Genomic DNA, 11546 nt, shown 5'->3' with positions numbered 1-11546 from the left:
AGCGACCGGGCTCCACGTGACCGCCCGGCGCCGCTGCCTCGCGACGCTCTAGGCCAGAGCGGCGAACACTCGTTGGTACCCGGGCGGACTGTCTCGCTTTACGGCCCGGGTGCCACCGCGCGACAGTTTCCGTTCCCTTGTCGCCCGCACCCTCAACATGGCGTCGGGTAGTGGGGTAGGTGCTGGCGGCGGTTGGGCCGCGCTCGTCGCTTTCTTTTTTGTTCGGTAGGCCCTGAGCCGTGCCGGGGGCAGGGCCGGGGCTGCTGGGGTAGGGGTAGGGGTAGGGGTAGGGGTAGGGGTAGGGGTAGGGGTAGGGCCAGGGCCAGGGCCAGGGCCAGGGCCAGGGCCAGGGCCAGGGCCGCCCTGTATCGGCTGGGCCTCGGTCGGGGCCTGCCGTCAAGCCGCGGGGTGAGGGACCCCTCGGCGGGGGGAGGGGACGTGGCGGGGCCAGGGCCCGTGGGGAGGCCCCATCCCTGCTTTTCACAGCTCTGTGCCCTCTGTGTGTGGGCGGTGGGAGATTCGGGGCCACCTGAGAGACCCCGATGCCTTCAGGGCTGGAAGGCGGGGGTTGGACCCTACCCCGATCGTCCCTTCCTGGGCCAGGCCTCCCCCGTGGAAGTCTCTGCCTCAGCTAGGCGGCGTGAGGAGATGCGAACCTGCCCCAGCACCTGGGGTGGGGGTGCCCACCCGCCTTCAGCCCCCCGGGGGGACCAGCCCATTCCAGGGGCCTCCTGGGGTTGGACTACAGGCGTCCAGGCAGCTCTCCCCTTCCCCTTCTTGTCCTGCCCCGTTGTTTCTCAGCTCTTCTGGGAAGGGGTTGCTTGTTTCCTGGCTGGCTTTGACACAGTCCCGCTGAAGTTGCTGCTTGCTGCCCTCTGCCCTGCACAGAGAAACCACCCTTCCTGTGACTGTAATCCTGGAGTTTCTGAAAGCTCCAAGTGACTCGATTATTTTATTGACATTGCTCAGTTTGTGTAACGTGGCAGTGAGGTTTTTCTGCCTTTATGGATCCTGCAGGATTTGGTATTGGGAATGCTGAGATCAGCTGAGTGAGGTGGGTGCTACTGGCATAATATAACCAGAGAGCAAGGCCGGTTTAAACACTGCCAATAATATCCCAAATGGCCGTCAGCAGTGCAGGCGCTGTGCTTTTCTGTGGTCTTAACCAATCTTTCCTTGACTTGAAGTAGCTTGCTGAGAAGCAAGCAGTGCTGAGAGAGGTCAGGGAGCAGGATCTCTTCCCGGGAGTGAGATGGGGCCTGTCTTTTATTCTCAGCTGCTGGCAGTTGTGTTCCTGTTCGATCAAGCCAGACTTGAGACTCCTGTATTATTTTATAGGCTTTGATGCTGATACTGGGTGAATTGTTCAGTGTCTATCTCCACAGGGAACAGGAAGCTGTGGGGCACTTCTGTTTTTTAATTGTTACTTATTTGGGAAATTCTGTCACCCAAAGCAGTTCTTAGATAAAGATTTTAGGGCTTGCAGCCACCCTTGCCTCCACCAGACCAGTTAAGAAAAGTTCCTTCAGATAAAGTCTAGCCAAGATCTTGTTACGCATTTGGGTTTAATTTCTTTCCCTGTGCCTGGACAAGGGAGATTGGTAAAAGAGCTGCGAAAGACTCTTTCCCTTTTATTACAACAGGAGAGTGAAGCAGCAAGTAAATCGCCTCCTCCCTGGGCTCCCACCAGCTATGATTTGTGATAATGTGCTGGTATGCAGGAGAGTTTAGATTCTGGAAAATACCCCCAAATGTTAATTTACACTCTGTGATATTTTCTTTTCTTTTGCTCAGGGTGGTTAATAAAACCTGTTATGACATGCTTAAAGTGCTTAAGAAGCTCTGGGAATAAATGAGAATTTTTCTACGCCTCCCTAAGGCATTTTCATTCCTATCAGTAGTTGTTCATTCCATTTGAAGGATTGCCAGAGGAGAAAACGTTAAATGAGTGTGCTGCTGCTATAGCTTCAAATGGGATTTATTTCCTTTGGATTGTGATTGGATTCTTGATTTGGCTGAACGGAGAAGGTGGTGGGGGGGGGGTTCTTCTTTCCTGAGGTGTTTTAAAATACATCTGTCCTTTTTTTAATATGAAACTGAAAGCCTCTTACTGCTATGCCAAGTAAAATGCAGCTTTCTAACCAAATGAGAGTTACTTGCTCAAGAAAGAAGTGTCTTGAGTTATAAGCCATGACCAGTACCATGTGCAGGGGCTTTAACTGTGTATGGGGCAGACACTGGGAAGAGGCTGTGCTGGTCTGGTGAGAGTAGACATGAACGGAAGAGGGATTCTTGTCCAGTCACTTCTGCCCTCAGCGCTGGTGAGTAGGTAAAAATCCCTTCTGAAAAGAATAGTCTTATACTCTGCAGTGCCAGCTTCACCTGAGTTCAGCTTCTCTTCGTGCAACTTATCCTGTCGCTGCCAGTGTAGAGTGCTCTGGGGAGGTGACAAAGGGCTGGTCTGCCTTGGAGGTGTTTCTTCCTTTCCCTACATGTCTGCAGCGTCAAGCTACAGGAGCAGGACAGTTTACCATGCATTTCGTGCAGGTGTTTCCCTGCTATCTCCATGCCCTGCCTTGCCAGATGGTGTTTCAGAGCTTTTTCGGGTTTGCTTGTATGCGTGTCTCACTTGAAAAACCCATACTGGTTCATATGATTTCATAGCAAACTCGGGACTTTGATTCCTGTAATGCGTAGACATACTGCTGAGAGTAGGCATACACAGCTTCCCGTACTCCTGCGTTTTAATCAAACTCTTTATAGCTCATGTTGTGTTTCATGGCTTCCTCATCTGATACTTGCAACTTGGGCTTAACTGACTTTTGGAAGAGGTATGTGTAATCTGCTAATGACTGTGCTGTGTTTGTCAGGTGCTGCTTCTGAGGTCTTAAATCAATCGGTTTAAATCCCATTTGTGTCTGGTTTTCAAAGCAAAACCCTGGGTGATCATCTCAGGAGCTATTAAGATAAACTTGTTACTTTTCTCAGTGCTTTGATATCCTTCTAGAAGAAGTAGATCTAGGCATGCTGAGGGTTGTTCTCTTAAGCTACATCCTTAATTTCTAGATATGAAAACAGAGGACATGAGGATATAACGTAGTGCCCCTAATTTACTGCTGTGGCCTCACAGGCCAAGTGATTCCACTTCTTTCCCCACTTTCCCCTAAGAGCTAGTCAAACTGTATAATGACTGTTAATACCTTTGTTTCCTTCTTAGACTAAGAACTTGGACTTCCGCAGAAAGTGGGACAAAGATGAATATGAGAAACTTGCAGAGAAGCGGCTCACGGAAGAGAGAGAAAAGAAAGATGGTGAGTGGTGTACTGACTCCAGGCAAGCTTTGCTCATTTGGCAGTGAGTCACCCAAACACTCTGGGCTTGAGCAGGAGAGAGCAGCTAGAAGTGAAATCCCAAAGGGAAATAGCAGCAGCTCAAGGCTGGCTTGCTCCATTCCTTTTTCCTGTGCTTGCCGTTGAATGTATTTTTTGACAAAAGTAATTACTGAAAACCTTTGCCTCTGCCTGTTCTTTGGGGAGGGAGAGAAACAATCAGCCTCTGGAAACAAGGAGATCTCAGAGTATGACCCATATCAGAGCTGGAGATACCTCACAGATCTACCTGGTTCTAATAGGAACCAGGAAATAGTGAGGAGGAAATGATATTTTTTACTGAATAAAAAAAAAAAGTGCAATTTCTGCATGAATCAGGTAGTTCCCAGGTTCGTGGCAGGCCCCTCTTCGTCAAGAGCAATGTGAAATCCAGCATGTCGTGCTTGACCCTTTCTGATAAATGGTTTGGTTTTTTTGCATATGTTTTAGGCAAACCAGCTCAGCCTGTCAAAAGGGAACTTCTGCGGCACCGAGACTACAAAGTGGACCTGGAATCAAAGCTGGGGAAAACCATCGTCATCACCAAAACTACCCCTCAGTCAGAGATGGGAGGGTAAGTCGTGGTCTTCTTTTCGTTGGGAGTCTCAGAGTTGTGCTGGTGAGACTGGAGGGGCTGTGATACAGCAGTGAGCCCTTACAGCGCACCAGGTGGGGATTTCCTCCTGTGTTTTGGGGCTGGTGTGATGGTGCTGCACTGTATTACACTGAAACAGGGTCTTCTGGGGTAAGGTATGGAAGTGATGCAGGAGGCTGAGCCCCTTCAGACATTATTTCTTGACATCAGTGTTGCTCTGCTCTCCTGTAGAAAGAACTGAGTCAGATCTGTGCTGCTCGCTTGGGTTTTGTTTGTCAGGAGGCCTGCTTGCAGTGAGACCCTCTCTGCTGTTGATTTGAGTTTCTGATTTGGATATCTGTGCACTGGGAATGGGAGAAAGATCCAGATACTGGTCCTTAGGAATGATATTTGGCCACTGTTTGTGTGGATCGTGTTTGGGCAAAGGCTGAAAGGATTCTTAGCGCATCCAAAGCCATTGAGAGGTTGAGAAGAATGCATTAAGTTTGTGCTGATGTAAGAGTTAGCCTGTTAGTGTCTCACTGGTGTAGCCTGATAGCCAGGAGTGCCAGGGAGACGCGCAGTCCAGAGCAGCATCCAGGGATGGAAGTGTGAGCCCTGGCTGGGTTTTTGCAACGGCTCTTAAGATGGACAGAATGCACTGCTGTATAAAGCAGGGAGTTGTTGCTGTGAGGCGATGGAGGTGGGAGTCCTTCCCTTGCAGCCAGGTGAGAGCCTTCAGCAGGCTGCAGTCTGGAAACCTGCACTGCCTGACCAGTCCTGCCTTGGAGGAGGGCAGCCAAGCCCTGCGGTGTCGCAGAGTCCATCCCATGCTCTGGTTGTGACTAGAAGGGGAACATGCTGTGGCTGACGTATTGCAGATCAGCTCATGTCTTGGTTTCTGTTGTCTGTCAGATTGGCCTCAGTGTAGGGGTTGGTACTTCCAGTGTTAACTGGGGCAGCTCTGTTGATCTGGGGTGTGCCCTGGCACATTTCTTTTCACTGGGACTCTCTGTGATGGAAATAGCTTCTCTCTTGCCTTGGAGAAAGGAGCTGTATCCCGAGTGATATGCAGATTTCACTTTTTAGATTATCTCAAGTAGTTGTTCTGTGAGATAAGGTTTGTCTCATGCTTTGGCATTAATGTTTTCTCTCCTGCCAGGTATTACTGTAATGTATGTGACTGCGTGGTGAAAGACTCCATTAACTTTCTGGATCACATCAATGGCAAAAAACGTAAGGATATTTTTTCTGCTTTGTTGAAGGGTTGGTTGAGTTGGAGGGCTGCTGCAGCGCTCTGGGCTGTTCCCTTCACACATCACCAGTGTCTGAATGCTGAACACTTACACATGGATCAAAGTGTGCTTTGGAGGTCAGGATGGAGGCAGTGTTTGCTCATGAGAGCTATGGAGATGCTGCCTTCATCTCCTGGCACTTCTCCGGGGCGGTGGACCATTTGTATGGAATAAGCCCAGAAGAAATAGTGATTGGTTTGTTTTGGTTCGGGGAACGTGTTTTGCCCACTTAGAGTGTCTGCGCTGCGAGAAGCCTGAGGTCAGCAAATCCTGACATCTCCTCTGAAAATCTGGAGATAGCCTTTTTTACAGCACCAAAACTTTAAAGAAATTCTTAGATAAGTAAAACATACAGGAGTAGCCCATTTTGGGATCGGAAGCTTCTCTTTCTAGAAGTTGAGTATGAAGCTCAAAACTGGCTGGTCCCTGAGCTCCAGAGTATGGATTGGAGTTTACAAGGATGGAGGCTAAGGATGAGTGCGGGCAGAAGTGGGGCAGTTTGACCCCGAAGTTGCCGTGTGGTGCTGCTCTTGTCCTGCCCAGCTCTCCTGGCAGCCCTCTTATGCACCTCCTGGTGTGTAGGTTGAGCTTCCAGGTGATACTGCATCCCTGGGACAAACCTGCATATGGCTGCTGGAATCAACAGGCTGCTTGGATCCACTAGGCAGTGTGGGCTGGAGACATCACCAGGGATGGCTCCTTCACACTAGGCTTACTCATGAGCTGAAACCTGGGAATCGGGTCTATAAGGACAGGCTGAGAGAGGTGGGGCTGTTCAGCCTGGAGAAGAGAAGGCTCTGGGGAGACCTTAGAGCTCTTTCCAGTACCTAAAGGGGCTACAGGAAAGCTGGGGAGGGACTCTTCATCAGGGAGTGTAGCAATAGGATGGGAGGTAATGGTTTTAAACTGAAAGAGGGAAGATTTAGATGAGATATCAGGAAGAAATTCTCTACTGTGAGGGTGGTGAGCCCCTGGCCCAGATTGCCCAGAGAAGCTGTGGCTGCTCCATCCCTGGAGGTGTTCAAGGCCAGGTTGGACGGCACTTTGAGCAACCTGGGCTGGTGGGAGGTGGCCCTGCCCAGGGCAGGGGGATGGAACTAGATGATTTTTAAGGTCCCTTCCAACTCTAAGTGTTCTATGATTCTATTAATCTGCTCTAAACAGCCACTGAATCAGAGGCCTGGCTTAATATGCCGTGTCTCTGCTTTAGCTAGAAATGTCCTGTGTAATCAGGATCTCTTACTGAGAGCCGCTGATGTCTTCTGTAGCTTCTCCCGCAGCTGAGAGATGCCAGCTCGCCAGTTTTATTCTAACCCCTTTTTCAAGACTCCAACCCTTTTTTTTCCACTGGTCCAAGATTAAATTTGCTGAAGCGTCAGAACACAAACGTGATGGGGAGCATCCTAATAGGGAACCTTAAAAGAATAGGCTGTGTCCTCCTTCCTTCTTGGTACCAGTAATGTACAGATCATTGTAGTCACTGCTTGGTTTAGGTTATGGTGTCCCCCTAAAGCCCATCCCCTCTGACATAAGAAATCTCAGTCTGTGTAGGAATATGGAACCAGATGAGGCCAGAAAGTGTGTGCCTCTCTTGGGGAGGAGAACATGCTGAACGTAGCTGATTCCACTTCTGTTTTCTAGACCAGAGAAATCTGGGCATGTCCATGCGGGTGGAGCGCTCCACGCTGGACCAGGTGAAAAAACGCTTTGAGGTGAACAAAAAGAAAATGGAGGAGAAGCAGAAGGACTATGACTTTGAGGAGAGGATGAAGGAACTCCGCGAGGAGGTGAGTCTGGGCAATGGCTGACAAAGTAAAACCCCCCAGAAACATGTTTCCTGAGGAAATCAACCCTGGTTCCCAATCTTGTTCCACAAAAGCCTTGTTCTTGGTAGCATGGGCTGCATGTCTGCTGCTATGAATGGGTTTTGTTTCTTTATCGTTTGGTTTTTAAAAAGTTTTTTGCTGCTGTCCCTGGAAACCCCTTTCTTCTCTTTCTGTTTAAGGATGACTTCAAGTTTCCACTGAGAGCTGCGCAGCCCTGACAATGCACCCGTTTGTCATCTCCCATTAGTTGTGTTTGAACTTGTGTGCTCTGATAAGCAGATCTGTGTCTTTGTCCCTTATCAACCATTGGAATAATCTCCCCAGGGAAGTGGTGGATCCCCAACATTGGACATTTCTAAGATTCAGCTGGACAGGGTGCTGGGCCATCTTGTCTAGACCATGCTTTTGCCAAGAAAGGTTGGACGGGATGATCCTTGAGGTCCCTTCCAACCTGGTATTCTGTGATTCACAACTGGAATACTGTGTCCAGTTCTGGGCTCCCCAGTTCAAGAGAGACAGGGAACTGCTGGAGAGAGTCCAACGTAGGGCAACTAAGATGATTGAGGGATTGGAGCATCTCCCTTATGAGGAAAGGCTGAGAGAGCTGGGACTCTTTAGCCTGGAGAAGAGAAGGCTGAGGGGAGGCATTATTAATGCTTACAAGTATCTAAAGGGTGGGTTGAAGGAGGATGGAGCCAGACTCTTTTCAGTGGTTCCCCGTGACAGGACGAGGAGCAATGGGCACAAATTGGAACATAGGAAGTTCTGTTCAAATACATGGAAAAACCTCTTTACAGTGAGGGTGACAGAGCACTGGCACAGGCTGCCCAGGGAGGTTGTGGAGTCCCCTTCTCTGGAGATTTTCAAGACCCGCCTGGATGCAGTCCTGAGTAATGTGCTTTAGCAGGGGAGTTGGACTAGATGATCTCTAGAGGTCCCTTCCAACTCTGAAAATTCCGTGATCCCATGATTTCCAACAAAGGAAGTTGGATGCGATGCTTCGGAAAACATACTCATTCTCAGTTCTTCTTTTCAGTTATCGTGAACATCTATTTGCATTTGCAAATATGAAGTGAAGATGGTACTTAGGGACATGATTTAGTGGTAGTTTTGGCAGTGTTAGGTTGATGGTTGGACTTGATGATCTTAAAGGTCCCCTCCAACTTAGACAATTCTATGATTCTTATCTACCACGGTTCTTAGGATTGCTGGGGTTCCTTTTCCATGGGGCACGTCTGTGTGGCCTCCTTGAGTGTGGAAAGGCTTTGTGAGCAGTGTACTGTGCTGTGAGATGTGCATGGAGGCAGTGAAAGATAGGAGATTCTCAAACCTGGGCTTGGGTGTCAGCTCCCTGACATGAATATCAAGTTTATTTGAAAACCTGACAAAGTTCTGACAGTTGGGGAGCTTCTATGGATGCTTCTGCTCCATCAGCAGTCACATAACAACCAAATGTTAAAATTCCCTGCCTGTTTGAGTCTGCTTCCCCAAGCCCTGAGCTTTGCTTCACCGCAGGAGTGCTCTGTTGGGGTACGCAGCTCTCGAGCAGGCTTTGGTGCCGCTGAGCCTGATGTGTTTGGGGGAGGTGGGAGACAGGTGCCCCAGCAGTGCAGCAAGCGCTGTGGGTTGAAAAGCTACTGCCAGTCAATGGATGGCAACAAAGAAATCAGCAGCAACTTTTGGTGTAGCTTCCTCCAGGGCACGGCTGTCTTCAGTAGCTGCGGCACAGCGGATGGTGATGGGAATGGCAGGAGCAGTTGCTAAGTCGGGAGCCGAAGCCATGCTTCTGCGTCGCCTGGTACAAGCCTGGCGCTGTTCCAGGGCTTGTGATCCTTGCAGAGCTAAACACTTTGATTAGAGCAGCGCAAACTCTTTGATGCCAAACCCCCCTCCAAAGCAGCTCAGAGCTTCAGCTTCTGTTCCAGCGAGCAGCTGTCGCTCTGCCAGGCTGAAAGCCAACAGGCAGCAACATTTGGCACCGCAGTCACTGGAATGGGGCATCCATCGTACCAGGGAAAGGCCTCCTGCTTTAAAAACAGCTCCTTCTCACCTTCTGACATTTGTTCGGAAGAGAGAGTTTCATAATGCTTCTTTTTGGCTACATCCTCTGTGTGACTCGGCTCATGGGGTGGTGAGTGGCAGTGATCTGGAGACAGTGGGAAACCTCTTCCTGGGAGAACGCGGTCCAGGATTTCTGCTGGCTGCTTTATTCCCTCAGGCACAATTTGGGTGCTGTAGGTAGTACTTGGGTTAACTGTGCAGTGCCCACTATCTCAAAAGCTTACTCAGCTCAGAAAGTTCAAATTATTTTGCTGTTCTCTTCCTTGCTGCAGGAGGAAAAGGCCAAAGCCTACAAGAAGGAGAAGCAGAGAGAGAAGAAAAGGCGGGCGGAGGAAGATTTGACCTTTGAAGAGGATGATGAAATGGCAGCTGTGATGGGTTTCTCTGGTTTCGGCTCAACCAAAAAGAATCACTGAGCAGCTCTGGACTCTCCTCTTTCTCAAAACAGATTGTTTTTGCCCAGGGGACTCTGGATAACTCTTAAAAGACTTGATTGAGGACTTGTATGTAAATCTCCCAGTAGAAGTTGGTTGGAGGAGTCGAAAAGCGATTCCGTGCTCTACCTGTGCTGCAGAACAAGCTCCACCTGTCATTAGCTTCCCATCTCCTTCTGTGTCCTAGATCCAGCTGCTCATCACTGCTCGATGGCCTCGTGTGTGCAGGGAAGTGTTCTGCTGGGTACGCTTTTGTGTCAATAAAATGCAACAGTTCTGTACAGTTGGCCTGGTTCAGAATTAATCCAGTTGTCAACCAGGCATCATCGTTCCGGGCCCTAGTTGTTGTAATTGCCAACAAGGCTGTGTGTTTGAGATGCGGGGAGTGATTCAGTTTCGTTTTGGATCGTGTAACCGAAGGGAAATGCGCCACGGCGAGTGGCGCTGAGCGGTACAACCTGCGGCTTTATGGCTTGTGCTGAGCAGCGCTGGTGGCTGCGTGGAGTCTGGGTTGCTGAAACTTTTCCTGTGTATTTTATCTGCAAGGGATACTCCCCTGCTTTTCTTTGTGTTTCATCCCATAACTTTGATATCTTTAAGGCGGGGGAAGAAATTCCTCCCCACGACTGATCTAGGATAGAGTGAATGAAAGAAAAGTGTGTGCAATTTGCCAGAAATAAATGGATCGTTTTAATGGGTCCTGTGGTAGGAGTTTGATTCCTTCTTTGTTTTGAGAGCTGCTGCCTCCCACCGAGAAGAGCTGCTGCTGTCTCCCAAGCTGCGCAGAGCTGGTGGTGGCCTTCTGGGGACCTCAATGGAGGCAAAGGCAAAGCTTGTCACGCCCTTTCTCTCGGCTCAGCTACCAGCTCCCCCTATGCAGGCAGTTGCCGTCATTCTTGGGCGTTACTTTTTAAAGTAATTCTGGAGATGGGTATAAGAATATGGGAAGGGGAGGGAAGAGAGGGGAGGGGGGAAGGGGAAAGGGAAAGGGGAAAGGGAAGAGGGGGGAGGGGAAGGGAAAGGGAAAGGGGAAGGGGAAAGGAGGGGAGGACTGGCGACCTGCGTTTCCATTAGGCAATCCAAGAGCAGGCTGGGCTGTGTTCCAGAATTTACCAACCTTGGTATATTAAGGGCCATTTTTTTCCTGTCTAGTGGCTGTTGGTGTCTTTTCACCTCTGCCCTCTCCTAAATCCACTTCGTTTCTGCTTTTATTTACCTCAGTCAAACCTTGTGTGACTCATTTCTGTCTACGGTTAGGATTTATATTTTGCATGGCTGGGGTTTCGTAGCTCTGTCTCGCTCTCCTCTCTCTTTTTATGTATATTGATGAGATCCTTGCTCTTGCCCTTCTCTGTACTTGTGTGAAATTTCCGACCCACGGAAGGCTGCAGTGTGTTTAGCCTGCTCTTTCTAATACATCTAGAACAAATCCTGTAATGCTTTGCTGCTGTTTTAATTCCTTAATCTTAGACTGCTGACAGCTTCATTGCCTCGGGTCTTTCCGCTTCAATTCAGATTATAATCCCCGTTGAAGATGCTATTGAAATGATATATAGCCAGTCAGATACAACTGTCCTTGGAGGTTTGACCCTTTTAACTTGGCAATCCTTTGACTTCAGCAAACGCTCTCTGAGCACACGAGCTGGAGAGGCGACTTTCATTCCAGCCACGTACCTAGTGATGTTCAGACTGCGGCACGTGGCTCCAGCTGAATGGGAGAGAGGAGACGCTTGTGCCTTTGTGCCCTCCGGGGTACAAAAGGGATGTTGCCGTGGTTTCATACACATTAAAAGTTTAGGATGTTTCAGAGAAGATTTAACAGCAGCCATTTTATCCCAGCCACCAGCTCTGCAGCCAACCAGACCCTGGCTGCAGCCTGAATTCTGTTTGGGCTTCTGGGGAAGGGGATGGGGCGGCCCTGCGCCCTCCCGCTTTTCTGGGTCGGGACCTCGGAGCCAGTGGCTTCTGCCTTAGTTTCCCCATGGAGC

At 49.5% G+C, this 11546-nt stretch overlaps 1 protein-coding gene across 1 annotated transcript; it reads left to right on the top strand.

Moving 5' to 3' along the window:
- Positions 1-86: 86 nt before the first annotated feature.
- Positions 87-10256, top strand: ZMAT2 (zinc finger matrin-type 2). The gene is made up of 6 exons (XM_082490045.1): positions 87-175; positions 3218-3311; positions 3819-3942; positions 5105-5178; positions 6879-7024; positions 9397-10256. Exons 1-6 carry the CDS (start codon positions 158-160, stop codon positions 9538-9540), a joined length of 600 nt encoding a protein of 199 aa, XP_082346171.1. The 5' UTR covers positions 87-157; the 3' UTR covers positions 9541-10256.
- The last annotated feature ends 1290 nt before the right edge of the window (positions 10257-11546 follow it).

This window comes from Vanellus vanellus (genome assembly GCF_965231255.1).
Source record: "Vanellus vanellus genome assembly, chromosome: 13".
NCBI lineage: Eukaryota > Metazoa > Chordata > Aves > Charadriiformes > Charadriidae > Vanellus > Vanellus vanellus.
The sequence above is the reverse complement of the archived record's forward strand: the minus strand, read 5'-3'. Positions and strand labels throughout refer to the sequence as shown.

Bases quoted from the DNA above. Each gene is read 5' to 3' on its own strand.
- ZMAT2 (XM_082490045.1), top strand. The intron at 3,943-5,104 runs GTAAGTCGTGGT...CTCTCCTGCCAG, and splicing joins CCTCAGTCAGAGATGGGAGG to GTATTACTGTAATGTATGTG. The intron at 5,179-6,878 runs GTAAGGATATTT...TCTGTTTTCTAG, and splicing joins TCACATCAATGGCAAAAAAC to ACCAGAGAAATCTGGGCATG.